The 25987-nt window shown below is 34.8% G+C and overlaps 1 protein-coding gene across 2 annotated transcripts in view; it reads right to left on the bottom strand.

Moving 5' to 3' along the window:
* Nucleotides 1-5944: 5944 nt before the first annotated feature.
* The window catches only part of DHX36 (DEAH-box helicase 36), a 50995-nt gene continuing 30952 nt past the window's right edge, over nucleotides 5945-25987 (bottom strand). For both annotated transcript variants that reach the window (XM_054479942.2, XM_063662372.1), the window contains exons 13-25: nucleotides 25300-25355; nucleotides 23757-23821; nucleotides 22582-22725; nucleotides 20053-20170; nucleotides 19206-19304; nucleotides 15109-15282; nucleotides 14878-14964; nucleotides 13484-13567; nucleotides 11080-11179; nucleotides 10896-10986; nucleotides 7901-8021; nucleotides 7049-7201; nucleotides 5945-6655 (exon numbers count right to left, since the gene is read on the bottom strand). In XM_054479942.2, coding sequence (XP_054335917.1) covers nucleotides 6470-6655; nucleotides 7049-7201; nucleotides 7901-8021; nucleotides 10896-10986; nucleotides 11080-11179; nucleotides 13484-13567; nucleotides 14878-14964; nucleotides 15109-15282; nucleotides 19206-19304; nucleotides 20053-20170; nucleotides 22582-22725; nucleotides 23757-23821; nucleotides 25300-25355 — 1478 coding nt within the window. In that variant the 3' untranslated portion in view covers nucleotides 5945-6469. The remainder of the gene's footprint in view (nucleotides 6656-7048; nucleotides 7202-7900; nucleotides 8022-10895; nucleotides 10987-11079; nucleotides 11180-13483; nucleotides 13568-14877; nucleotides 14965-15108; nucleotides 15283-19205; nucleotides 19305-20052; nucleotides 20171-22581; nucleotides 22726-23756; nucleotides 23822-25299; nucleotides 25356-25987) is intronic.

The raw sequence follows: 25987 nt of genomic DNA on the forward strand, positions 1-25987 counted from the left end.
CTATCCAGCAATATATTTAAAAAATTACACACTGAGACCAAGCGGGGTTTATTACAGAAATGCAAGGATTGCTTAATATTTAAAAATCAATTGATGTGATTGCTATGGTTTGAATGTGTCCCATAAATTTCATGCATTGGAAACTTAATTCCCAAATTCATATGTTGATTGGAGGTGGGCCCTCTGTGAGTTAATTTTAAGCTTAGCTAAGTTAATCAGGATGAAGCCTCCATGATGGGACTGGTGGCTTTATAAGAGACTTGAGATGACACACACACTCTTGCCCTCTAGCCATGTGATGTCCCCATTTGTGACACAGCAAGAAGGCCTTCACCAGATGCTGACACCTTGGTCTTGGACTTAAGAACTGTAAGAAAAAAATGTGTTTTCTTTATAAATTACCCAGTCTTTGATATTCTGTTGCAGCAACAGAAAATGACTAAGACAGCAATCTACAATATTAACAAGCTAAAGAAAAAAACATATGGTTACTGTGCCAATTGATGCAAAAAAGAATATTTGGAAAAAATAAGAAACTATGGCTAAAAGTCATCTTCAATATTGTTTTATGCCATTTTTTATTTTGTCATTATTAATGTGTATCTGTCAAAAGGAGTTTTTTGAGACAGGGTCTTGCTCTGCTGCCCAGACTGGAGTGCAGTGGCTCACTGCAGCCCTGACCTCCCAGGCTCAAGCAATCCTTCCATCTCAGCCTCCTGAGTAGCTGCGGACTACAGGCACATGCCACCATGCCTGGCTCATTTTTGTAATTTTTGTAAAGACAGGGTTTCACCATGTTGCCCAGGCTGGTCTTGAATTCATGGGCTCAAATGATCCACCCACCTTGGCCTTCCAAACGGCTGGGATTACAGGAATGAGCCACCACACCTGGCTAAAAGGACATTTTATTTAAGTTTGTTAAACTAATTTAAAATTTTAAAATATTTAGAGATCTAGTATGTTGGCTTCCATTTATATTCTTACTTCAGACACCACAAAAACGTTAGAGATAGGTCTGTTTTGCCTTTGCTTGAATAAACAAGAAAAAAAATTGGCTTCCAGAACAAGTAAAAATAATCAAACTCTCTCATTTAACAGGAGAAACAGCTATTAAGAGAAAGTGAGGTGGATGGAAGCTATGGGAAAGATTAAGTACTGAAATATTTAAAAGGGCCTAAAAGATAAAAGTCACCAAGGAATCACTTTTTCATTAAATTAAAGCTTTGCTAAAGTTAATTTTATTCCCAACCATGATGTTCACTGTGTAAAGGTAACATAATATACTATATAAGGACTCAGAAATAGGAAAATACAACTCGAAAATTTATACCAGACCATTAAGATATGAATCAAATTTAAGAACCAGAAAAAAAAAAAAGGTAGTCACAATTTAAAAGTTCTCTATCATCCACAGCAGATTGCCTCTACAGTGCTTCCATATCAGCTGTTTTCCTTATCTCCAATGACTTTCCCAATACTAATAAATATTTTTTCTTATGTCCCATTCTTCACCTCATGATGAATACACCTCTTGCCTTCATAACTGTGTAAAACTGGTGCTAGTCTCTCCTGGCACTTACTAACACTGGCTTAACTCTTTACACTTTACCAACCAAGTCAAGAGTAACACATCTGGCCATTATAAATGCCAAGGAATGTAAATAACAACTTTTTGTATCTCTAAATTAATTAGTAATCTTCCTTCTCCCTAGTCAGATATATCCTTAAAACTCCAATCATTTGACATGAGATGAGAAATCAAAACCCAAACAGAAATACATAAGATAACTAAGGAAAAAAGCAAACAACACATGAAAAGATGCTCATCATTAATCATTTTAGAAACAAAAATTAAACCCACAATGAGACAGGACTCCTCATCCACTAAAGGCTAAAATTAAAACAACAGCTAAAAATACCAAGTACTGGCAAGGATGTGGAATACTCTGACTCCCCAACACACATTGCTGTTGGGAATGTAAAATTTCAGCAAATTCTGAAAACAGTTTAGCAGTTTCTTATACAAACACACTTACTACAATACAACAACCTTAATCTTAGGTATTTACCCAAAAGAAATGAAAACATATAACCACACAAAGACTTACATACATATGTTCATAGCAGCTTTATTCGTAACAGCAAAAAAACTGAAAATAACTCAAATGTCCATCAACTGGTAAATGAATTAACAAACTGTGGTATGACTATACAATGCAAATACTACTGAATAGAAGATAAAACAGGAACTACTAATACATGTAACAATATCAGTATCTCAAAAGTATTACATTAAGTGAAAGAAGCTGGACACAAAAGACTAGTTATTTGAAATTCTAGAAAAGGCAAAATGAAAGTGACAAAAAGTAGATCAATAGGTTGCCAGGGGTAGAAGTGGGGGCAAGGGATTGACTACAAAGGGGTAAAAGGGAAATTTTTAGGTGATAGAAATGTTCTATATCAGCTGGGTGCGCTGGTTGACGCCTGTAATCCCAGCACTTTGGGAGGCCGAGGCAGGTGGATCATGAGGTCAGGAGTTCGAGACCAGCCTGGCCAACATGGTGAAACCCCGTCTCTACTAAAAATACAAAAGTTAGCTAGGTGTGGCGGAGCGTGCCTGTAATTCCAGCTACTCAGGAGGCTGAGGCCGGAGAACTGCTTGAACCCGGGCAGACGAAGGTTGCAGTGGGCCGAGATCGCGCCATTGCATTCCAGCCTGGGTGACAGTGTGAAACTCCGTCTCAGGGGGAAAAAAAGTTCTGTAACAAGATTGTGGTGGTGGTAATTACACTACTATATGTTTGACAAAATTCACTGAATCATATACTTAAATTGGTTAATTTTAGTATACATAATACCTTAAAATTTATTATATATAAAATAATACCTAAAGTTCATATATATCAAAATGGAACAATGGTAACATGATTTACTTTGCTACATTTCCAAATATTGTCCAAGGAGGATGTATTATTTTAAAATCAGAACAAAAATCCCATTTAAAAGCAATTAGCATATTAAAAATATATAAGTATACATGATCACAATGACTTATAAATAAATACAAACTCAGAGCTAAGAACAGAAGAAAATTTCCCACTATTTATTTTGGGTAAAGGAGTACTAAAATTCCTCCTAAAGCTTTTGTATAATTCATAACTTTTAGGGGAGGACTCTTTTAAAAATGCAGTAATAGAGAATGCCTTGCAATAATTGGTGTAAGTTTATCTAGAGCTTTTGCCCAAATTAATTAATTGGGAAGGCATCACATGTGCTCACTTTTCAACAATGCTTTTGAAAGATTATTCAGTAGTTTAATTTCTTTTGTTTCTTTCCTGTAAGTTTCTGTTTCAGGTTTTTTTTTTAAGAGTTATTCTCTGCATTACTCAAAATGATGAATCAAACAGATTTTCCTTCTTAATTTAATGTCTTATTCTTTAAAATCCACTAAAGAACAAACAGTTCTTAGACCTGGAATGTATTTTCTACTCAGTAATGCCCTATTTTGTAAACAAAAGAAACAGAACATAAGTAGCACCTTGGATTAAAATGTCCATCCTAATCAGCTGTACAGAAGACATAAATTGGAGGTAACAATAACTGCTTTAATCTCTGTGAACATCTCATCAATTAAATAATTCCTCAGGAACATTTTCCCCATTTATATGGGAATTACATATTGGTTTGCAAACACAGAACCAACTAATCATCTTTTTTACAGAATCTGTAAATCCTTTCTTCCAAGACCATTTTGGCCAACTGACTGGATTTAAACTGGATAATAAAAGTAAGGGAAAAAAAAGCACAAACATAAACACTTACAGAGCAAGAAAGACCAGATGGTCACCTCGACTTTAGAGGCAAAACCAGTATGCTCTAATATTGTGACATGACTCTAATGCCAGCATTCAATGACAGACAGATCACTTTTAGAAGAACAGCCAAGATAAAGGACTTGAGACATAACAGGTAACACACATTCCCAGGATTGGGAGCAGTACCTGAACAAGTGCTGTTAATGGATCACTGTAGCATTATCAATACATCCCAGTCATTGTATGATACTCTTAACTCTTTCGGTTTCCTTGCATTTATTGGAAGGCACATTAAAATTTGCATTCTTTAGTGTGCAGCAAGATGCTTTTCCTGTTTCTTTCTGCAGCATGTCCAGCACTTTTACACCTTCTGTCAGACAAATAGGTTAAAACTCTTATATTGCAAAATCAATAGTATAATACTCAGTGATGGATAGTGTATGTTTCTGATTAATATCCTTTTTGCCAAGTTAAAAATACCCTACTAGGGACCGGGTGCAGTGGCTCATACCTGTAATGCCAGCACTTTGGGAAGCCAAGGCGGGCAGACCACTTGAGCACAGGAGTTTGAGACCAGCCTGGGCAACATGGTGAAACGGTGTCTCTACAAAAAATACAGAAATTAGCTGGGTGTGGTGGTGCATGCCTGTAGTCCCAGCTATTTGGGAGGCTGAGGCAGGAGGATCACTTGAACCCAGGAAGTCGAGGCTGCAGTGAACCAAGATCACACCACTGCACTCCAGCCTGGGTGACAGGGCAAGACACTGTCTCCAAAAAACGAAAAACAAAACAAAACAAAAAACCAACAAAAAACTAACAATATCCTATTAAAAGTGGCTTAAACAATTGAAGGGTTTTTATTATATCAAAATAAGTCCACATGTAGAGCAGTTCTAGAATGGGTTAATTCTGAAGCTTACCAGCATTATCCAAGGCTCTGGTGAGTTCTATCTTTCCACTGAGCTAACCTCAGTCTATGAGTCCGTGTCCCCTTGTGATCATGAGTTGGCTGCAGCAGTTCCAACTATCAGAGTCAGAAAAGACAATGTCCAGAGAGCAGGATTTCCTCCTCTAAGTCTATTAGTGAGTAAAACATTTTTCAGACACCCCCTTGAAGATCACTTCTCAGTTGCCATTCACTAGGACATGTTTATGTACTCATGCCTTATCAATTACTTATAAGGGGGATAAGACCACATGTGATTCATTTAGAACAGCAAGATTCACTCTTAGGGAAAGGGTCCAACATACCTGGGCACAAAGCTGCACAGAGGGGAACACCTGAATAAGCAAGCAAGAAGGGAGGGACAAAATAGTTGCTGGCCGGCAACCAACAGTATTTATCACAATCTGATAGGGCTGAAAATGTACAGCATGTGTTGTTACACTATTCCTTGGCTAAGAAGATAAGTAGCAATAAAATAAAAAGTGTAGTATAATAGATTGTTAGACATTTACGAAAATATTTCAGGGACAAATAACAACCAAGATTCAGAGAGTACAGGCACTAGCCTATGTGCTTTACATGTATTAATGGACTTCATCCTCACAACTGTTATGTGTACAGTTGTCCCTCAGTATCTGTGGGAGACTGGTTTCCAACCCCAACCCCTCAAATACCAAAATCCATGGATGCTCAAGTCTTTTATATAAAATGGCATAGTATTTGCATGTTACCTAGGCACAACCTCCCATATACTTTAAGTCATCTCTAGATTATTTATAATAACCTAATACAATGTAAAAACTACATAAATAGCTGTTAAACTGTATTGTTTAGGGAATGACAAGGAAAAAAGTCTGCACATGTTCAGTATAGACACAACCATCCTTTTTTTCCCCAAGTATCTTCTATCCACAGTTGTTTGAATCCACAGATGTGGAATGCATGGATATGAAGGGCCAACTGTATCTTACAAGATAAGGAAAAAGAGAGAGAAGCCAAGACACTGACTAAGTGACAGAGCTGAGACTGGAACTGAGATAATCAGGCTCCAGACCATGCTCTCAATTGCTGTATTATGAGGCACAGGGTGATATAAAAAGGACATATGTGTTTTAAAAATAGTAAAAATATCAGATGAACCAAGCCATAGGTGAAAATGTAGAAACCAATCCAAGAAGTTGGCTGAGATTTAACAATGTACATTTTATTAAATACTGGACTTTATTACAACAAATTAATTTACTTCCGATAGAAGTTTCATTTTAAAAAATGTGGTTGTGTTCAAATTCTTAATTGACACTTTTTTTGGGGTAAACATCCTATTTTTACTGGTGGTATCATCAATCATTATGAGCAGAAAGATTAATTTTGTATAACAGAACAAAGGAATTTCTCAAGTGGTACAATACTCAATATATATAAAGGGAATATACTCCCAAAGAGTGGGCATGACCACAGCAGAGTATATGATCAGAGAACATATTGTTTTTATGGTATATCTATATGTGTGTGTGTATATATATATATATGTATGTATATAGCTACATATAACACCAAGTCATGCACATTAAGTCTTTACTACCCACTGAAGGTTTCTACCTTACACATGAAAATTGGTCATGTCCCAGGGTTTGGCATCCAGCCAAAATTTAAACACTGATGAAGAATGGCTGTCAAACTGGCTTTTCAGACCACCCCTGAAAAGCTGTCAGCTGTAATATCCATCCTGGAATCGTGGCGGAAAGTTCCTGGGAGTTGCCTTTTCCTGTGTTTTGATCAAGTCTATAATAGCTGACAGTACTGCACAGTCTCTGGATTTAGTGTCATTCCAGTCTACAGGATGAGGACTTTCAATCTTCTCTTGCAGAAGAATATCTAGTTCTTTTCTTAATTCCTAAGGTTGGAAAAATTATACATGTTCAACAAAGGCAGATATATTACCAAATAACATAATAAATGAAACTAATTTACCTGATACAAGGAGTTTCACAAGCGATGACTCAAAAGCTAAAACATTTAGTGAGCAATCAACTAAAGTGTGGTTATGAGTGAATAACTAAAGTGCAGTTAAAATTCACACCGCAATCACACTAATGAGCCATTTAGAATGGCTGGTCTGTTACCATCTCAAAACACAATTCAGAAAAACCAGGAATCATTTTTTCAAAATTATTTGCTCTGCTGAAATAGAGCAAGAAATGTTAATCTATTTAACAGTTAGAACAAAACCACATGACCACATGCTGACTTACATGTAGATTAAAGATAATCACATAAAGTCAGTCACCTTAACAAGATGGGCAATTCTTGCTGGAGATTGAAATACAATCCACTCATCTACAGCAATAGTTTCCTGATCGTTATCCTTCTGGATGGAAATGTCACCTCCAAAAAACAAGAGACAGTATGGGGAAACCTCTGTGCAGTCATACAAGTATATCTGTAATGAAAATTAAAGTGAATTAATACATTCAGGAGTCTGAAAAGATTACTACATAAATTCAACAATATTACGTATTAATTAATGAGTATCTTCCTTCTAAAATATTAAACTTCTATTGTAATTACAGAGATTAACTTGTAAGTAATACCATTTTAAATGAGCCATCTTCATTATTCAGAAAACATAAGTATTTTAATATTTTTTAGTTTAAACCAAGCACTACTCTGAACAAAATATTTTGAGTGACAAAACCAAAACACTAATGTTGCTGAAGTTATTTTTATCCAGTTTTTTTATAAATCATCTCAAATTACTGTTCTAAAGACAAAAATATAAATAAACAGAATCTCAATATGCTGAACAATACTCATAAGGTATACTGACATGCTAACAAAACTCTCTATACAATGTAAACTCCTGTACACCATAAAATATGCCAATATTTCTTGAAAGCAAGTTCTGAAAGAAAATTATGCATCAAATAACTGTCCTAACTAATTAAAATACAAAGATCCATCATTACAGATCTGAAAATGAAAAGAATAGGTTATTTGTTTGAGGGAAAAAGTTACTCATGTCACAGGAATAAGATACAACAAAAAAGAAAATTTTGTATATAATTGTTAAAACTACACAATCATAAAAATACAGTGAGACTGATAATCAGATCCTTAATTATTTTAAATGTTCACTTACACTGCTTGTCCTCATCTTTAGGTGATAGATAAGCCAGTTGTAGTGAAAGTCTGTTTGCTCCACATTAACAGATTTAGGATGAACAGCAACCAGGCCATCAGTTTTTGTGTAAACTTTTACCCTTTAAAAAAGTTAAAATGCAGTTTGTTAAAAAGAAGTCTTCTAGAGGATTTTTTTTTTTTTTACACTACTTGAAAAACTGATAGAAGAGCTTGGTAAAAACCAAACAAATCCTGGAATCTAAAAAAACTCCAGAGAATAATTCAGTTTATTTTTGCAAAAAATATATTTATATTTGAGAACAGAGCATAATTTCCTTAAAAATATATGAAAAAATGCTATCAGTATGAATAATTTAAATCATGTAACTAATCTTCTTCTTGCAGGTATAATTACTCAACATTTTAGAAAAATGGCAGAATATTCTTTTCCTTAATGTTAATGCACACTATACCACTGAAGAATAAAGAACAAAAAATTACCTAAAATAATTAAGTGATTCATACCAAGAGAAGAGTTTATACATTTTACTATGACAATCATAATACTGATAAACAGCCCTTGATACACAAAATAACTGTAAAATTACCAACTTAAAAATTTTACAGAGTATGACCCAGATGAATAAAAAATGAAAAGTTAAGAATTCTGTTTAAATTCATGTTGACAGTTCTAATTCAATCTCTCAATTCCTAGGTCATTTTTTTTTTATAGTCATATACATTTTATCTCAATTTGTAAAAGTCTTTAGTACTATTCAACAGGGAGATGTTTAATAATTTATTTTTAAATAGTTAATGTTAATTACCTGTATTAACTAACAGCATAAAAGCTAATAATCCACTAATCTTTCCTATTTGTTTTTACGAGTGTCTCTTTTGAAGTTTTCTGTTTTTTTTTTTGAGACGGAGTCTTGCTCCGTCACCCAGACTGGAGTGCAGTGGCCCAATCTCAGCTCACTGCAGCCTCCACCTCCCGGGTTCCGGCGATTCTCCTGCCTCAGCCTCGTGGGTAGTTGGGATTACAGGCATGTGCCACCACCACGCCCAGTTAGTTTTTGTATTCTTAGTAGAGATGGGGTTTCACCACATTGGCCAGGCTGGTCTCAAACTTCTGACCTCAGGTGGTCCGCCTACCTTGGCCTCCCAAAGTGCCAGGATTACAAGTGTGAACCACCGCACCTGGCCACTTCTGAAGTTCTAAGAATTCATAAGACTTGTAATCAAAATCATGAATCACAGTTACGAATTTATAGTTTTAAATACTTAGAATAAAACCAGAAATTATTTTTTCTCACTTCAAGTCAATTTACCAATGCCATCCTGCCACCCTGCATAACTAGAGCAGAAGTTGGCAAATTTCTTTTTTTTTTTTTTTTTGAGACAGGGTCTCGTTCTGTCACCCAGGCTGGACTGCAATAGCATGATCTCTCAATGTGCAGTGGTGTGATCTTGACTCACTGCAACCTCCACCTCCTGGGCTCAAGTAATCTAACAGCCTCAGCCAACCAAAGTGCTAGGATTACAGGTGTGAGCCACTGTGCCTGGCCCAGAAAATTTCTATACAGGACCAGAGAGTAAATATTTTAGGGTCTATATTTGGGGCTCTATAATTTCTGTCCAACTCTGCTAATGTAGAAGGAAAGCAGAATAGACAACATGAAAACAACATGTTTGTGTTCCAACAAAAAAAGGACAAAAACAAGTTTTTGGCCTATAGGTCAAAATTTGCTGACCCCTAGTCTGGACCAAAACAATGCACCAGTCCAAAGAAAACTACATTTTTTCAGAAAGCCCTCCCAGGATGGCAGATAGGAAAATAAAATGAATTTCAAAGTGACTCACTGTTAAGCTACCTGTAAAGTTAGGTACACACACACACAAAAATTTCTGGCTAAGTATTATTTTGAAAAAGTACTTAGGTCACTTAAAATGTGAATAATCCAACCACAATGATTAAAATTCATCAGCTACCCATTACCTTATACCTTGGAATAGGGTTTCTTGACTTTAGTACTACTGACACACTGTTACGACAACCACAAGTATCTCCAGACACTTTCCAATGTCCCCTTTGGGGGCAAAATCATGCCAGTTGAGAACCACTGCCCAAGAACAATGTCTGCACTTTGGCCTATCTTTAAAGTCTTTATTTTTTCATGTTTATAATTCTAGAATATCCAACTTTCATTTAACATCAGTTTAAATATTTTACATGTTACTACACGATGACTGTTTTAATGCCCACCTATGGAGACGCATTATAGTATTATAAAACCACAATTTTCCCATGGCTACTAGAAATCTATATTATTTACAATATAGCTGTTAGAAAACATTTGAAATTACTTCCTTAAGACACAGCTATCAAATTAAAAACTCACTCATCATGCACTGGGTCAGTGACTATTTTAATGACTCAATACATAATTCTAATACAGAGTGTCTTCCAAAATAGTAGCAACCACACTACTACTGGCCATTTGTGACTCTTAGTTTCTCTGTATCCTTTAGCTAGAATGAGCTCATTCTAGCTCATACTTCACTGTTGTCTCCAATTACTACTGAGGCTACCTGTACATATATTATTATACTTTATTTCTCAAAATAGTGAAATTACAATTTTATTCAAAGAGCTAAGTTATCCATTTATAAGGCAAGAGGAAAAAAGTTTCTGAAATAAAATCTACTCTAAGCAATTTTTATCCAGCCACTGGTATTTACTAGCAGGCTGGCTTTTCTAATATTTACACTGGTATCATGTGGTAGCATTCTTTGTGAATAATGGGTTATCAGAGAAGTGATTCCAGGATGTGTTGTGAGGGAAAGTGATATCAATGCTAAACAGTTCACCTTCTCTGAAATGATTAAAAGAACAAGAATATAACCCACATATGAATAAGAACAAATTTACAATATAAGCCTTGTTACATGAGCAGATTTCAAAAGTTTAAGAAGAGAATTACTAGTAATTAATAATAATCTTCAATGCTTACATTTTTCTTTTTTTACCCAAATTTAGTCGAATTTTAGCAACTTTGGGATATAAACCAGCACAGATGACAGCTTTAATTATCTTCTCATTATCTATGAGGGGTGAGAAGGTAGAGGGGAAAAGAAAAGTAAAATACTGATACAACAGACAAAAGATACTTATTTACACTGTGTTTCCTGCTGTACCTGAATTTATATTAGATTCTGGATCTTTAGGATTTCTACTGCTTACAAATCCAGCTCCAAGAAGATGCTCAGCAAACTGTCCTTTCATGTTATGCAGCATCTAGGGAGCAATGGTAACAAATAGAACTAGAATACCTTTCACACATTGAGGCTATAAAACATACACTAATAGATAAACTGAGTTGTAAGCTATCCCCGCTTTACACTTTTGCAAACATGTTTTAAAGCAAGGGTTGGCAAACTACAAAAGCTGTTTTTGTCAGTAACATTTTATTGGAACACAGCCACACCCATTCATCTACATTTGGTTGCTTTTGCACTACAATGGCAGAGGTCAATGCTTGTAACTGAGATCTTATGGCCTGTAAGCCTAAAATATTACCCGACTTTTCATAGAAAAAGTTTGCATGTTGTAAGGAATAGCCACTGATGTTTAAGGATTACTCTATTTTGTGAAAAACTAATAGAATTTTTAAAATTACTTTCCACCCCCATTTTTAAAAAAATATAGAAAAGCATAAAGAAAATAATCCACATCCACATTTCTATTACTGAGAATTAAATATGGTTAACAATGGCAGGTAAGCTTAAGGTTTTTTTTTTTTTAAATAATGATACATGGCTTATTATAAAGCATTCAAGTAACATAGAAAAGTACTTCCCTTGCCTCAATACTCAGTCTTCTAAATAAACAAGATGGCAGACACCCATTAAGTATATATACTGATAGAAGAAATGCATCCTAATAACAGAATCATAGTATAGAAATTCTTTATAAAACAATTAACTTTAGTACAATTTAAAGAAAAGTTAAATAGAAATGAAAGGGAATGACCAGATTAATCTTACATTTTCATAACAGAAATATTTCCTAAGGAATTCCTTTTAGAGATTATGAAACATAAAGTTGGTTGTATTTAAGTATATATCCCTTTTATGAAAGGTGTGACTTTCCCCACCTAATTTTTCTTACACCTGACTTTCTTAGACACTTCCTGGTTTTTACTGCCATTATTTTATACTGTTCAGGATAATAATCTTTACATTATATTTTGCATGTGTAATTCCTAACACCATTTTGTTATTAGCTCTATATTTAAATACTTCTAATGTATACTACACCAGTTGATTAAGCATGCACTCTCCATTCCTGAAATCTCCATTGTGATTCCCCTTTTAACTAACAGCATTTCACCGTCAATGGGCTTTTCAAGAAAAGCTCAGGGGTATAGTATTTCTTGAATGCCTGTTGTTTTTCTTTACACCTGAATTCATATCCTGACTGGACATGACATTCTCAAACACTTGGATTCAGTTATGTTTTCATGTTTCTGTTCATTTCATTATTTCCATTTCAAAAAGTGTTCTTATATACATCTCAAAATAAACATTCAATTACACAGGATTTGTATGCAGACACTAATATGTACTGTTCTCATAATGGATCAGTCCTGTCTTCCTGTCTTTAAGATTTTACTTATTGCTTTAATTTTTCTCTTTTTCAGGTACCTCCATAAACTGTGATTACTTCAAGCTTTTTTCCTATGGCAATAACTTGTTTTTAAGGGGTGTCCATTCTGTTCCTTGTGATTTCTTTTGATCTTCAATTTGTTTTCTTAGCTCAGGTGTCTTTTCATTCACTCTACTGTTTATTTTCTAACCTATGTTTTGCTGAATTCATATTCTTATTAGCTATTCCATATTATGAAACGGTTTAAAGGTGTTTTCTATTGAAACATGGCATTCCACTTTTTTTTTCTTTTCCTTTCCTTCCGAATTGCGGTGATCCTTTTTTTCCATTTTGCTAATGACTGGGCACTTCTGATTTGGTATGTTAGATTTTTTTTGTTTAATACTTTGTAGATCTGTTAAATGTCCAGTATCAGGCCTCATGTCACATAGCTGGAGTGTATGTGTACTGGGAGAAGATGAGGATATTTCTATTCCCACTGGCTTCGAATACCCAGTTCAGTGTAGTCTGAAATGTGATGGCATATGCCCTCTTTACTGTTTTCTTCTGTTTTACAAATGCTTGCCTGCGGTGTTTCACTATACTAAACCAGAAAACTTACAGATATCTATCCTATTTGATACTTTTCAACAGATTTTAGGAGTGTTAGCAAAAATTCTCAGTTTGAATCATCAAAATAGCAACTAGAATGTGGGGACAGGAACAGAAATCGAACCTTACTGTGCCTTGCTCTTATCCTCTGGAACCGTGTTTATTTTCCTTGTTTTGTTGCAGTTGATTTAAGAAAGATCCCCCATTACTTTGTATATATATACAAATAAACTCAATTTCCATATATTTGACTTTTTTGCTATAGATCTAATTGTACAAAATGGATATATATATTCTCTAATCTAGCACATATGATAATTACTGCAAAACATTCACCATTACCTGCAGTGTGTTTGAAGACAGAAAATATTCCCAGCAATAGTCCTTTTCGTATCTGAAACCACGTCGCCTAGCCTCTTCCCAGCCCTACGGGGCAAAGAAATGAAGAAATCGATATTCCTCCCGCAAACAAAGATTACTATTGGTTTCCCTCTTTACTTTAGTAAAAGCTTAATATTCTACTAATATTTAATTTTCTTTGTAAAAAATTCAAAGAATTTTATAACTGATAAAACTAAAAACACATACACTCCCCATGATCCTAGTCCTTAAGAGATAACCACCACTGAAGTTCCAGACCTTTATACAATTAAGTATACAGTAATATATTAATTATGTATTTTACACAAAATGGCATCCAAACTGTACATAATACACTAATCAAAAAGAGCACACTATTAAACTGACTTAAATGCTATGATATATTTTCAAATTCACAAATTTTCTTTATAGTTTGCTTTTTTTTTTCAGAGGAGGGAAATGGGGAAAAAGGAAAGACAAGCTAATAAGCTCAAAGACAAAAAAACATGAACTTTCCCATATGTCACATGAAACAGAATGTAGAGCTACAGAAAAAAGATACTGCCTCTAAAAACCAAATTACATTTAAATTTTACCAAGATAGGTGATAAATGTTTACTCTCAGATACACCTGGCTTTTGGGAGCAGAAAATGTCTCTTTAATCTGAACTATGTACATGATTATGATCCTCTATTACATGTTAAATCTGAATACAGGGTAGTTTATTAATGAATAGAAAGAGACTGTCATTAGCGTTAATAAGCCAAAGATACAAAGAAATTATTAAATACAAAAATTTTAAAATAAACTATTCACTTGTTCATTCTTACCAAAAACTATTATTTCCCCAAAAGGGTAAATGTAATGATATTACAAAATTGAAAATGAATTATAACTTTTTTCAAATGTTCAGCTAAATTTCAACATTCTCAGCAATTTACTCCTGATACTTATGATAATATAGATTTTGGTTTTTTGGTTTTTTTGAGATTGAGTCTCACTCCATCGCCCAGGCTGAAGTGCAGTGGCATGATTTCAGCTCACTGCAACCTCCGCACCCCAGGGTTCAAGCAATTCTCCTGCCTCAGCCTCCTGAGTAGCTGAGATTACAGATGCCCACCACCACGCCCAGCTAACTTTTGTTATTTGTAGTAGAGACAGGGTTTCGCCATGTCGGCCAGCCTGGTCTCGAACTCCTGACTTCAAGTGATACACCTGCCTCAGCCTCCCAAAGTGCTATAATTACAGGCATGAGCCACCACGCCCGGCCTTATATCACAGATTTCAAAAGGTTAAATATGATCCTTATTCTATTATTAGCATTTCATTTGAATAAACTATCATAATCCAGGACAAGATTTTTTTTTTTTTTTACCTCAAACGCATTCACAACTGTTAAGTGATCACTTCTAGTATCCTTTGCCAATTCCTTTCTTCTTGCATCTGCAATCTTTTCTTTTCCCTTAAAAATAGCAGACATAGGCAATTTAAATTGCTCTGATGCTATAACAGAGAACAACATTCTAATAAAACGCTAATGAAAAATGTATCTAAGCAACTTCTGTTCACATCTAAAATGACTTGGTTTTATTTCCATTTTTCTTACCAGTGGAATGACAAATGGATCTTTGAAACTGAGACTAGCAGCAATAGTGAGTACTGGGTCTAAGCAGCAGAACAGTGCTCCAAAAAGAATCATTTTTCCAATATGTGGCTCAACGGGTAATCGTGCCAAGTGGACTCCAAGAGGTGTCAATTCTTCTTGTTTATCCAAAGCGTTCTGTAAAGGAAGAGTGTGTGTTTAAAATAGATTCTGTAAAGCATTAGATTTAAAACGATTTTAGCTTGCTTTAAAAACAGTAACAAGCCACTACTCTCTCTTCTAAGTCCAAATGCCTGAATATTGTTCAGCTTTAGTTTTCCCTACCAAAACATAAGTTGTGAGGTCAGCAAAGGTTACAAACTTATTTAAACAAAACCAAAATTAACACACAACTTGGCTTTTCTGTGTTAAGAGAGAAATACCAGAAATGACAAACTTTCTGTTAAATAAAATCACCTAATAAATTATAAAAGTTGTAGAAACAAACAACAAAAACAAAAGATACACTATTATACATTTGGAATGCATAATGCACACTCTCTAGATTGTAGTAGTTTAGGTGACATGAGACAGAAAAGGAAAAGAAAAAGGAACTATCTAAAACCGTAGAAAATGGGAGTGACTTCTGCTCTGATTCCCTAGGTCATCTGGTCCAACCACCCCACGGCGGACAGCTAGAAAAGTAGCCTGAAGATACAAGGAGTTAACAAAGAATTACAAGTCAAGAGGCTAGGGAATGACAGACATCTAGGGGAGGTGACTGCTGAGGTTGGGGCCTCTCTTCCTGGCAGAAAGGAACATAAATCCTTGCTGAAAAAAAGCTACCCTCATCCCAAGCTTCAAATTTTTATCTATAAAGAATTTTGTACACAGAATTTCCAGTGCACAATTAAAATAACTAGGCATATAGATGCAAACAAGAAATAATAATAAAAGAACCCATAAGCATCCCATCAGACACAGATTTTTACTAAACAGTTTTGGAGAAAATGCCCTTAATTTTTTTTTTTTTTAAAAAAAAAACCTCTTTCAAATGAAAGAAAAAGAAAAAAAAATGGAAAACCCTCAACTTGTTTTCTGAACCTAGAATGGCCTGATATCTAAATCTTACAAGGACATCTGACGAAAACTAAATAAACTTACATATGAAAATCACAAAACAAAATAATGGCAAATTGAATGCTGGCAAGTTAGGTTTACTCTAAAAATAAAAATTTGTTTAATATTTGAAACATCAGTATAACTGAATACATGAACCAACTAAAGAAGTCATACCATAATCTCATCAGAAGCAGAAGATATTTGATAAAACTGATTATCCATACAAGATAAAAATGTCCTAGTAAACTTAACATAATAAGAGCTTCCACACACCAAAAAAAAAAAAAAAAAGGTCCACAAACATTTTACTCTCAATGACTTGCTGATGGCTTTTCCTTTGAGAAGAAGAATAAGACAAGACGGCACACTATCATATCACTTCTGCTCAACACTGTATTAAGGGTCCCAGAAACTTGAAAAAGAATAAATAAAACTCTAATTATTTAAAGATGTGATTATACATACAGAAAATCTACATAAAGTTATCCGAATAAGGAGACTTTACAGCATTAATGAATACAAAGTCAATCATTCAAAAGGCAACTTTATTTCTGTATTATCAGACTCGAAAGATGATGAAATATTTAAAAGCAGAATCCAAGAATACCACTAACCTAGAAGATTAGTGGTATTCTTGGATTCTGCTTTTAAATATTTGAAATTTGAATTTTAAAAAATCTAAATAAAGACATATGAAACCCCAAAGAAAACTCTAAAATACTGAGACTGAATACCCAAATAGAGGACTAGATGATTATCTTTTTGCTAAGACTCAATACTGTAAAGATGTCAGTTCTCCCCAAACTGATTTATAGAAAGAATTCAATCAAAATCAAACTCCAAAGATTCTCAAATGTATTTGGAAAAACAAAGCAACAAGAAGGGCCAAGACACTCTGTTTTAAAAAAATTTACTATTATTATTATTTTTTTTAGAGATAGGGTCTTGTTCTGTCATCTGGGTTGGAGTGCAGTGGTGCAAGCACAGCTCACTGCGTCCCTCAAACTCCTGGGCTCAAGCAGTCCTCTCACCTCAGTCTCTAGAGTCAAGATGTTCTTGAGGAAGAATGAAAGGGAGTGATTTGTTCCACTAGAAAACAAGATTTATCATAAAGGTAGAGTAATTAAGGCAATGTGATACCAGCTCAGGAGAGAAATACAGGCCAACAGATGAGAAATAAGCCTAGAAACAGACACACAAATCCACAGACATTGACCTATCAAAGACTGCAGAACAAGGACAAAAAGAGATGAACTTTTCTATAAATGGTGCTCAGTCAATGCTCTACATTTATTTATAAAAACTTACATTTCTACCTCAATCCCAACACATATTAACTGCAGATGCATTATAAACAAAAACAATAAAATTTTTTAAAATGTATCTTCATGACCTCAGGAAAAGACTTATTAAAGGGTAAAAAGCAACAACCTTTGAGAATGATACATCTGACTGCATTAAAATTAGGAATTTAGACTGGGAGTGGTGGCTCATGCCTATAATCCCAGCACTTTGGGAGCCTGAGGTGTGCGTATCACTTGAGGTCAGGAGTTCCAGACCAGCCTGGTCAACATGGTGAAACCCCATCTCTACTAAAAATACAAAAACTAGCCAGGCATGGTGGCAGGTGTCTGTAATCCCAGCAGGAGGCTGAGGCAAGAGAATCGCTTGAATCTGGGAGGTGGAGGTTGCAGGCTGCAGTGAGCCGAGATCATGTCACTGCACTCCAACCTGCGTGACAGAGTGAGACTCTCTCCAAAAAAAATAAATAAAATTAAAAAAGGAATTTATCAAGGTATTAAAAAAAGGAAAGTTGAAAACAGATATGCAATATACAACCAATAAAAGGCGCAGATCAAGAGTACAAAAGGACTGTATGATCTGCAACCTAACAGAAAAACAGACACTAGCAATTTATAAGAGACTACACAAATGGACAACAAACATAAAAGCTGCTGAAAACTTCAATGACAGTCATAGAAATGCAAATTGAAACCACTACATACCTACCAGCATGGTTAGAATAAAAGGCCGATTAATAAGAAGGGTTGGTGAAGCTACAAAGCAATGGGAACTCTCATCCACCACTGGTAGGAGTTTAAGTGGTTTGCAACTATGGAAAACTGTTGGGCGTTATCTACCCAACTTGATCATACATGTACCTTATAACCCAGGATGTGGAGGTTGCAGTGATCTGAGATCATGCCAGTGTACTCCAGCCTGGGTGACAAAGTGAGACTCTGTCTCAAAAAAAAAAAAAAAAAAGAGGAAAAAGAAAAAAAACCATAGCTAAAGCAACAATACATTTGAATCTCATAATATTAAGTGAAATAATCCAGAGCTCTGCTCCCTCAAAGAACAAAAAAAACATACACATTCTGTATGGGTTCATGTAAAGTTCACGAAATAGGCAAAACTGAACTCTTTATGAAGATGCATACTTGTATGGTAAAACCATCAAAAAAAAAAAAGCACGTCATAGTTAAAGTCATGATAGAGGTTATCTATCATGATTGGGATTAAGGGACAGTGGAGTGTTTATGAGCGGGTAGGAAGGGGGGACAGTGGAGTGTTTATGAGAGGGTAGGAAGGGGGCTTTTAGCATACTGGGAATGTTCTTCTTGATGTAAGTAATTACTACATAGTCCTTCCTTTGTGATAAATCATTTAGCTGCACATTTGTTTTACTCGCCAGTAATTAAAGACCAGTAACTTAAAAATTTCAAATTTATGTAATCTTAAATCAGGCCTACAATGAAAAAAAAAATGTGCAGAAAGATCCTAGTCTTTTAAGAATTATTACGAAGATATCACTTTATAACTTTGTAATGCCTATCTCATCACCTGATAGTTCTAAATTGATAGTCAAATAGCAAATCAAATTTGGCATTGGACATTATTGGTCTACTTTGCAGCAATGAGAGTAAACATTATAATTAACTGGCTTACATGCTCTAGTATTCTAAGTTAGAAATAAAAAAACAAGAAAACAAATTTACCAGCTCCATCAGGTGTCTTATGGAGAGTAACACTGCCTCATTTGATGGTGGGTCCATTAATCTACTCAGAAAATAAGCAATTCCACCTAGCCTTAAAATCTAGGGGGGGGGAGACAAATATAATTAAACACATGTAATATTAATATATTAGCATCACAACTTAGTCCTACCTGGGCTGATGACTCAAAGCATCAAATTTATACATGACTTTCAAGTTATTTTACCAAAATGAATTAAAATTATATTTGTATTTCTATAAAAACATGTTTAAAGTCCTATATATATTACTACTTTCTACCATCAACTCTATTAATAGGAAAAGTAGCTGGCTAAAATCTCAATGAACAAGTTGATTACCTACTATCTTCAAAAGTAGCTGGCTAAAATCTCAATGAACAAGTTGATAACTCACTATCTTCAAAATAAGGCTAACTATATCAAAAGACACAAGATACTGAAAAACTAAGTAGTTTATAATGAAGGATAACATGTTAACATGTAATAACAGTAGCTAATGTTTACTGAGCACTTACTACGTGCCAGGTACTGTTCTAAGATTTTTAGGAGGTTAATTTAAACAACCTGCCCAATATAACAGAACTAGCTTTTCCGGCGTGGAAGCAGGATTCAAACACAGGCAGCCTGCCTCCTCTAGAGCAGTATATAATTTAAAAGTGTTTAATATACATTTGAAGGAAGTTTAAATACACAATTTACTAATGCACACACGAAATAAATTGTGAGTTAATAATTGTTTCTTGGAGACTAATACAGTACTTTGTTCTATAAAAGATGTTGAAAATGAGATCACTTCCATTTAGTTTCTTCATTCTCCCACCTAATTTACCTTTATTTGTAAACAAAGTTCTTCCAAAGGAGTTCTCAAAATTTCTGGCAGTTGATAGTCATCTAGAAGACTTGCTCTAAGACCATTATACAGATGATAGCAATGACCAGGTTGAACTCTTAAAAAAAAACAACAACAACAACAAAACAAAACAAAGAGGGACAGTCATCAATGACTTTTTAGAACTGCAGAGAAAATAGTAGGCAGGGAAGTAGCCAGTATCTATTTCTTACACACCACATAATAGCTAATGTACATAATTATTTTTTCCTTTTTATGAATCATGTATTTCTTCTGTTTAGAAAAACCCTACACCCTCTACCCTCGTCACAGTTTTAAGATACACAATAATTCCTCCCCATGCCAATAATTTGCTTCCTTATTTCTGACAGATTCCAAATTACTGTGCTCAGTAACAGCAGTCTACCTAGGTTAAGGCTAAGAATAGTAACCTCAAGTATGCCTTGTGATCAATCATATTATGTAACGAATCCTGGCATTAGGCTAACCTGTCTATATTACTGAAAAACATTGTAAGTACTGTATATTCTATTTAGTGAGTTCTCAGAGGGATATTAAAAGTTTCTGTTTTATGTATGTAACTAGAGCCTTGAATGATATCATTTTTTGACAATGATAAGACTAGATGTAGGCCGGGCACGATGGCTCACACCTGTAATCCCAGCACTCTGGGATGCCAAGGCGGGTCTATCACTTAAGGTCAGGAGTTTGAGACCAGCCTGGCCAACATGGTGAAACCCCATCTGTACTAAAAAAACATACAAAAAATTAGCTAGGTGTGGTGGTGTGCTCCTGTAGTCCCAGCTACTTGGGAGGCTGAGACAGGAGGATCACTTGAACCTGGGAGGCAGAGGTTGCAGTGAGCCAAGATCATGCCATGTACTCCAACCTGGCGACAGAGTGAGACTTCATCTCAAAACAAACAAACAAACAAACAAAAAAACTAGATGTGAAGAGGTGACCATATTCATGTATTCTCAAGTAGAATAGATATTTCTTTAGGCTCTTGCTGCTATAGGAACAAAAATGAATTCTAAAAATCTTAGCTATTTTTTCCATGAGTCGACATAGACCCATTGTCTATTATATAATATATCTGAATATCTCTCCAGTAGAAACTAAAATAAGAGTACCTCCATTGAGAGTCACATAGTATAGCTTTTCCTGATCTCCAAAATAATAAGGCTTTGCTAAAGGAATTTTTATCCAAGGAGCCTACAAAAGACTATTTTCCTTTTAAATTAAAACAGCAATTCCACAGTTAACCTACTGCACAGGAGTGAGGACAAAGGATTAGCATTTAGCTCTATTATTGTTTCATGGAACAAATCTAAGGCTTAGTATGTTTATTATTCATATATAAAGGTGTGCCAAAACCTGTTCACTATGGTGAATACTTTTTGAATCAATATTTAGAGGTCTACATGGGAAAACCTCAGTCTTTCTGGGTCCCTTATCAAGCTATTCCCTGATAACTGATTATTAGGAGGGTATACTTCTTCGACTAAACCATGATTTCGGTTCAATAGCATCAACTATCTAATAAACTGTCTTGAAATCAAATTATACTGGGATAATGTGCAAAGATTACAGCCAGTCAGTCAGAGCTTTATAGATATTGTACAAACTTAAAACGAGGGGTTGATAAATGGTCTGTAAAGTTTTCTATCAACTCTCCTTTTCTTAAGTCTGTATTGAAAGATTAATGGAAATCTCTTATTCTATCTGTAAGAGGCAAAAGAAAAACCCTTTTCTGAAAGTCCATATATGGCTCTTATCACTCATATGAGTAAGTACAGAAATACTGTGAAATATGCATTAAAGTCCGATTCTTTGTAAAAGTTCGACAAATCATTTTTCCTACCATTAAGACAGAGATAGTTTTACTTCTTAAGTTATTGTGACATTATGAGGAAAAGTACTTTCCTTGTGCTTTCATTGAAAACTACTGGTGAAAAATCAGTACTGCTATAAAATTCAGTGATTAGGAGCCTAGACTGTGTAGTCAGAATGCCTGGATTCAGATCCTGGCTCTGTAATTTAGAAAGCTATGGGACTTTGGACAAGTCATTTAATTTCCTTGTACCTTAATTTCCTTATCCGTAAAATGGATGTAATAACCTACCTCATAGTACTGTAGTGAGGATTAAGAAAGTTAATGTGAATCAAGTGTTCAGGAGATGATCTGACACTCAAAAAGTATTAGTTGTTATTATTATTACACAATATGTGCTTTAAAAAAATGAAAACCAACTATTATAAGTAACATAACTTATTAATCAAACTTAGAAATTGAAGGCAAAAGATTCATAAAATAGAAAACTTGGCAGATACTTTTCCAAACAAACTACGATTAAAACAACTTTCCTATTTAAAAATGTTTTGCAGTAAGCTCAAAATAATAAGAAAGGTAACTCTTTTAATAAATATCTTTAAATGCCAGCATCACATTTTGTTACACAAAATTTTTGTGTGTTCTAAAAGCTTTGGACAGAGTTCCCACCTTACCTTCCAGCTCGACCTTTTCTCTGTTTGGCATTAGCTTTACTAACCCACTCAGCGGACATTGTACTGATATTGTTCTGAGTATCAAAATGTGTCTCTTTTATTTTTCCTCCATCTATCACATAAACGACATCATCTATGGTAATGCTGTTTGGAAAACAGATATATAAAATGTTAAAAAAAATACACACACATCAAAAGCACTATTCTATAGAAGACCTATAAATAGGGATTTCGGGCATTTTTTTTTTTTTTATTGCATCAAATGATTTTAGCCATTCAGGATTTTCACTACTCTTCACACCCACATTTACCAATATTATAGGGATCGAGTACCTAACAATAGGCAGTGTCAGGCACTGTAAGTGACAGCACAATATTAGTTCTTCAGATCATATACTAAATTCTTACTTGCCTACAGTCAAATATCACAGGTTGCCTCATGCCTAGCACTATGGGAGCCCCAACAGCATGGTTTAATATCAGCTTCCATAAAAGAATCTGTTTCAGTGACTAAACTACGTCTTAGTACCTCCAAGAGAATACAAGAACATTTAAAGGCTGGATATAACTAATTACCAAATACTACCCCCAACCAGAAACAGGCGAAAGGACAAAATTTACCTCAGCTCCCATGCTTCTTTAGGAAAACAAAACAAACAAAATCCAACACCTAAAACGCTATTTCTGAGCTAAAGCATTACTATAGGTAAAAAAACCCCACAAAACTGGCCATGCATGGTGGCTTAGGCCTGTCATCCCAGCACTTTGGGAGGTTGAGGCAATAGGATCATTTTGAGCCCAGGAGTTAGAGATCAGCCTGGGCAACACAGTGAGACTCCATCTCTACAAGAAATTTAAAAAATCAGACAGGTGTGGTGGCACAAGCCTGTAGTACAAGTTACTTGGGAGGCTGAGGTGGAAGGATCACTTGAGCTGAGGAGATCAAGGCTGCAGTGAGCCATGATTGTGCCACTGCACTCCAGCATGGGTGACAGAATGAGACCTTGTCTCAAAAAAGCCCACAAAAAATAAAACTATGCTCACTGCCATAAGAAAAGTTTTTTTTAATAAATTACAAGGTATGTGGTAGAGAAAAAAGATTAAGGTATATAAATACTTTATGGTGTTTAAAACTTATATAATCATCAGTATTTGATATTTAAAACTATTTTTACCTAGTCTCCGCAATGTTGGTAGCAATGACTATTTTCCGAACACCAGGAGGGGTTCTTTTAAACACCTGTAGAAACAAATACATCAGAATCACAAAAGTACACTAACTTCTAATACATTATATTTGTAATTAGAGGAATTACCTCAGATACTGTTCATTTTTAGCATTCTATGTTCATTCACTGATACATATATCTAATATTTATTGATGTATTTATGAAGTATACATCATTTTCAATATTACAAAATTATCTTTTGGTAAACCACACTAAATCTCCCACAGATGTCACAATCTTATCACAAACAAGATTTCCAATGAGGTATCATTATTTAAATTTACAGCAGTTTTTTAACAAAAGCTGGAGGTTATAAAGTAGAGGGAGGGATATTTATGTTAAGGACAAGAATAATGAAGTCAAATCTCCATGGGTAAGAACACTGAACAATCAGGCAGATGCCCAACCCAGCAGAATAAATGTCAACTGTGCAGCTGTACCAACCACTGTCTACTAGCTTGAGGTCAGACTGGAGTGAAAAAAAAAAAAATCCTCTTTAAATGGGGAATTCTACAAATACTGCCCCACAACCCGACAATGTCACTAAAGTAGAAAGAAGATAGGTAATCAAGTACCACTGGCGATAATGCAAACAAACAAACAAAAAGCATGAACTTATCCCTTCATTTACAAAACTGGTAATCAATACAGAAAATGTTTCCCAGGCTATTCACATACTCTCCAGCAAAGGAATACATAATTTACTAGGTTATGGTGTCGAAGATGAATACTTCCACGCTGGATACTCTTTCAGTCTTTGGAATCAAGAGTTTTCTCTTTCTTGCCCCCTCTCTTCTCTCAGGTATGTACTCTGTATCCAATTCATGACTAAGGTACCAGCAACAAAAATATTAAGAGTCTCAAAGAAAAATATCTTGATATTTTCTTATAAAAAGAGAAAAGGATAAACTAGAAACAGGGAGAGGAGCAGGTTTTCTAATCAATTTCATTTTGCAAGAGCCTGCAAATACTATAGATCATAACATTATCTTGCCTCTGAGAATGTAGTGTTCACTCTAATTAGGAAAGCGCCGGTATCTGATGGAGCCAAACATTCATAATACCTTATTAAAACAAGAAATTTTATACCTGTGAATATACTAAGTTTGTGAAATTAAATCTCAAATCATCATCAAACTGTAGTATGTCACAGATCATTAATTTCTAGGTTTGGTTACTTTTAGTAGTACTCACATACCTTTTTCTCTTACTCAGGAAACCCAACGAAGTTACTGGTGAAACCAATTCTTTAAACTTATCCCTAATGTAGACAAAACTAATCAGATTTGTGGGTTATCCACTGATATTCAAGTTTTTGAGCAATCATCCCCTGAAGACTCATTTGCAAAGGTTCTCAAAGAAGTATTTTTTACATGAACTACTATTTGAAAATGCTCCTTAAAAAAAATGAAGGAAAACACATAACAAGCAGTCCTTAAAGCTTGCCTCAGTTTGAAATACATTTAACAAATGTATCCATTTAACATACCTGTGTCTGGTTAACCGTAGGCATCAGTGAATGTAAAGGTATAATTAAAAATTTATCTGAAAATTAAAGAGAATTAAATTTTAAGATAAAGAGTTGCAGAAAAGCTCCATCAAACACATATGAGACAATGAATTCAGAAGGTGAAACAATTCTTTTTTTGACAAGACATTGAACATTATTTAATGAAAACAGCTAAACCATCTGAGTTATTGACAAATTGCCCATGTGTTTAAGTGAACCAAACAATTCTTTATTTATATCTCTACATACAAATAGACCAACTTAATTTCTTTAAAGTCTTGTTTTCTGAGCACTCCAAGTTCAAGCTAATATTTTGTTCTGTTAGTTTATTTCATATTGGTAAGTATTTTCCCCAAATTCTTAAAGAATGCTCAAAAGCTGGGAGTAATCTTTTCAAAAATTGAATGAATAGCCAAAAATTCTGTTTAACATGAACATGTTTGTACACTTTGGGTGACCCTATTTTTTTGTTGTTGAGACAGGGTCTCACTCTGTTGCCCGGGCGAGTGCAGTGGTGTGATCTCTGCTCACTGCAACCTCTGCCCCCTGGGCTCAAGTGATCCTCCCACCTCAGCCTCCCGAGTAGCTGAGCCCACAGGCATGCACAACCATGTCTGGCTAATTTTTGTATTTTTTGTAGAGATGGGGATTTGCCATGTTGCCCAGG

Source organism: Pongo pygmaeus, chromosome 2 (assembly GCF_028885625.2).
Source record: "Pongo pygmaeus isolate AG05252 chromosome 2, NHGRI_mPonPyg2-v2.0_pri, whole genome shotgun sequence".
In the NCBI taxonomy this organism is placed as follows: Eukaryota; Metazoa; Chordata; class Mammalia; order Primates; family Hominidae; genus Pongo; species Pongo pygmaeus.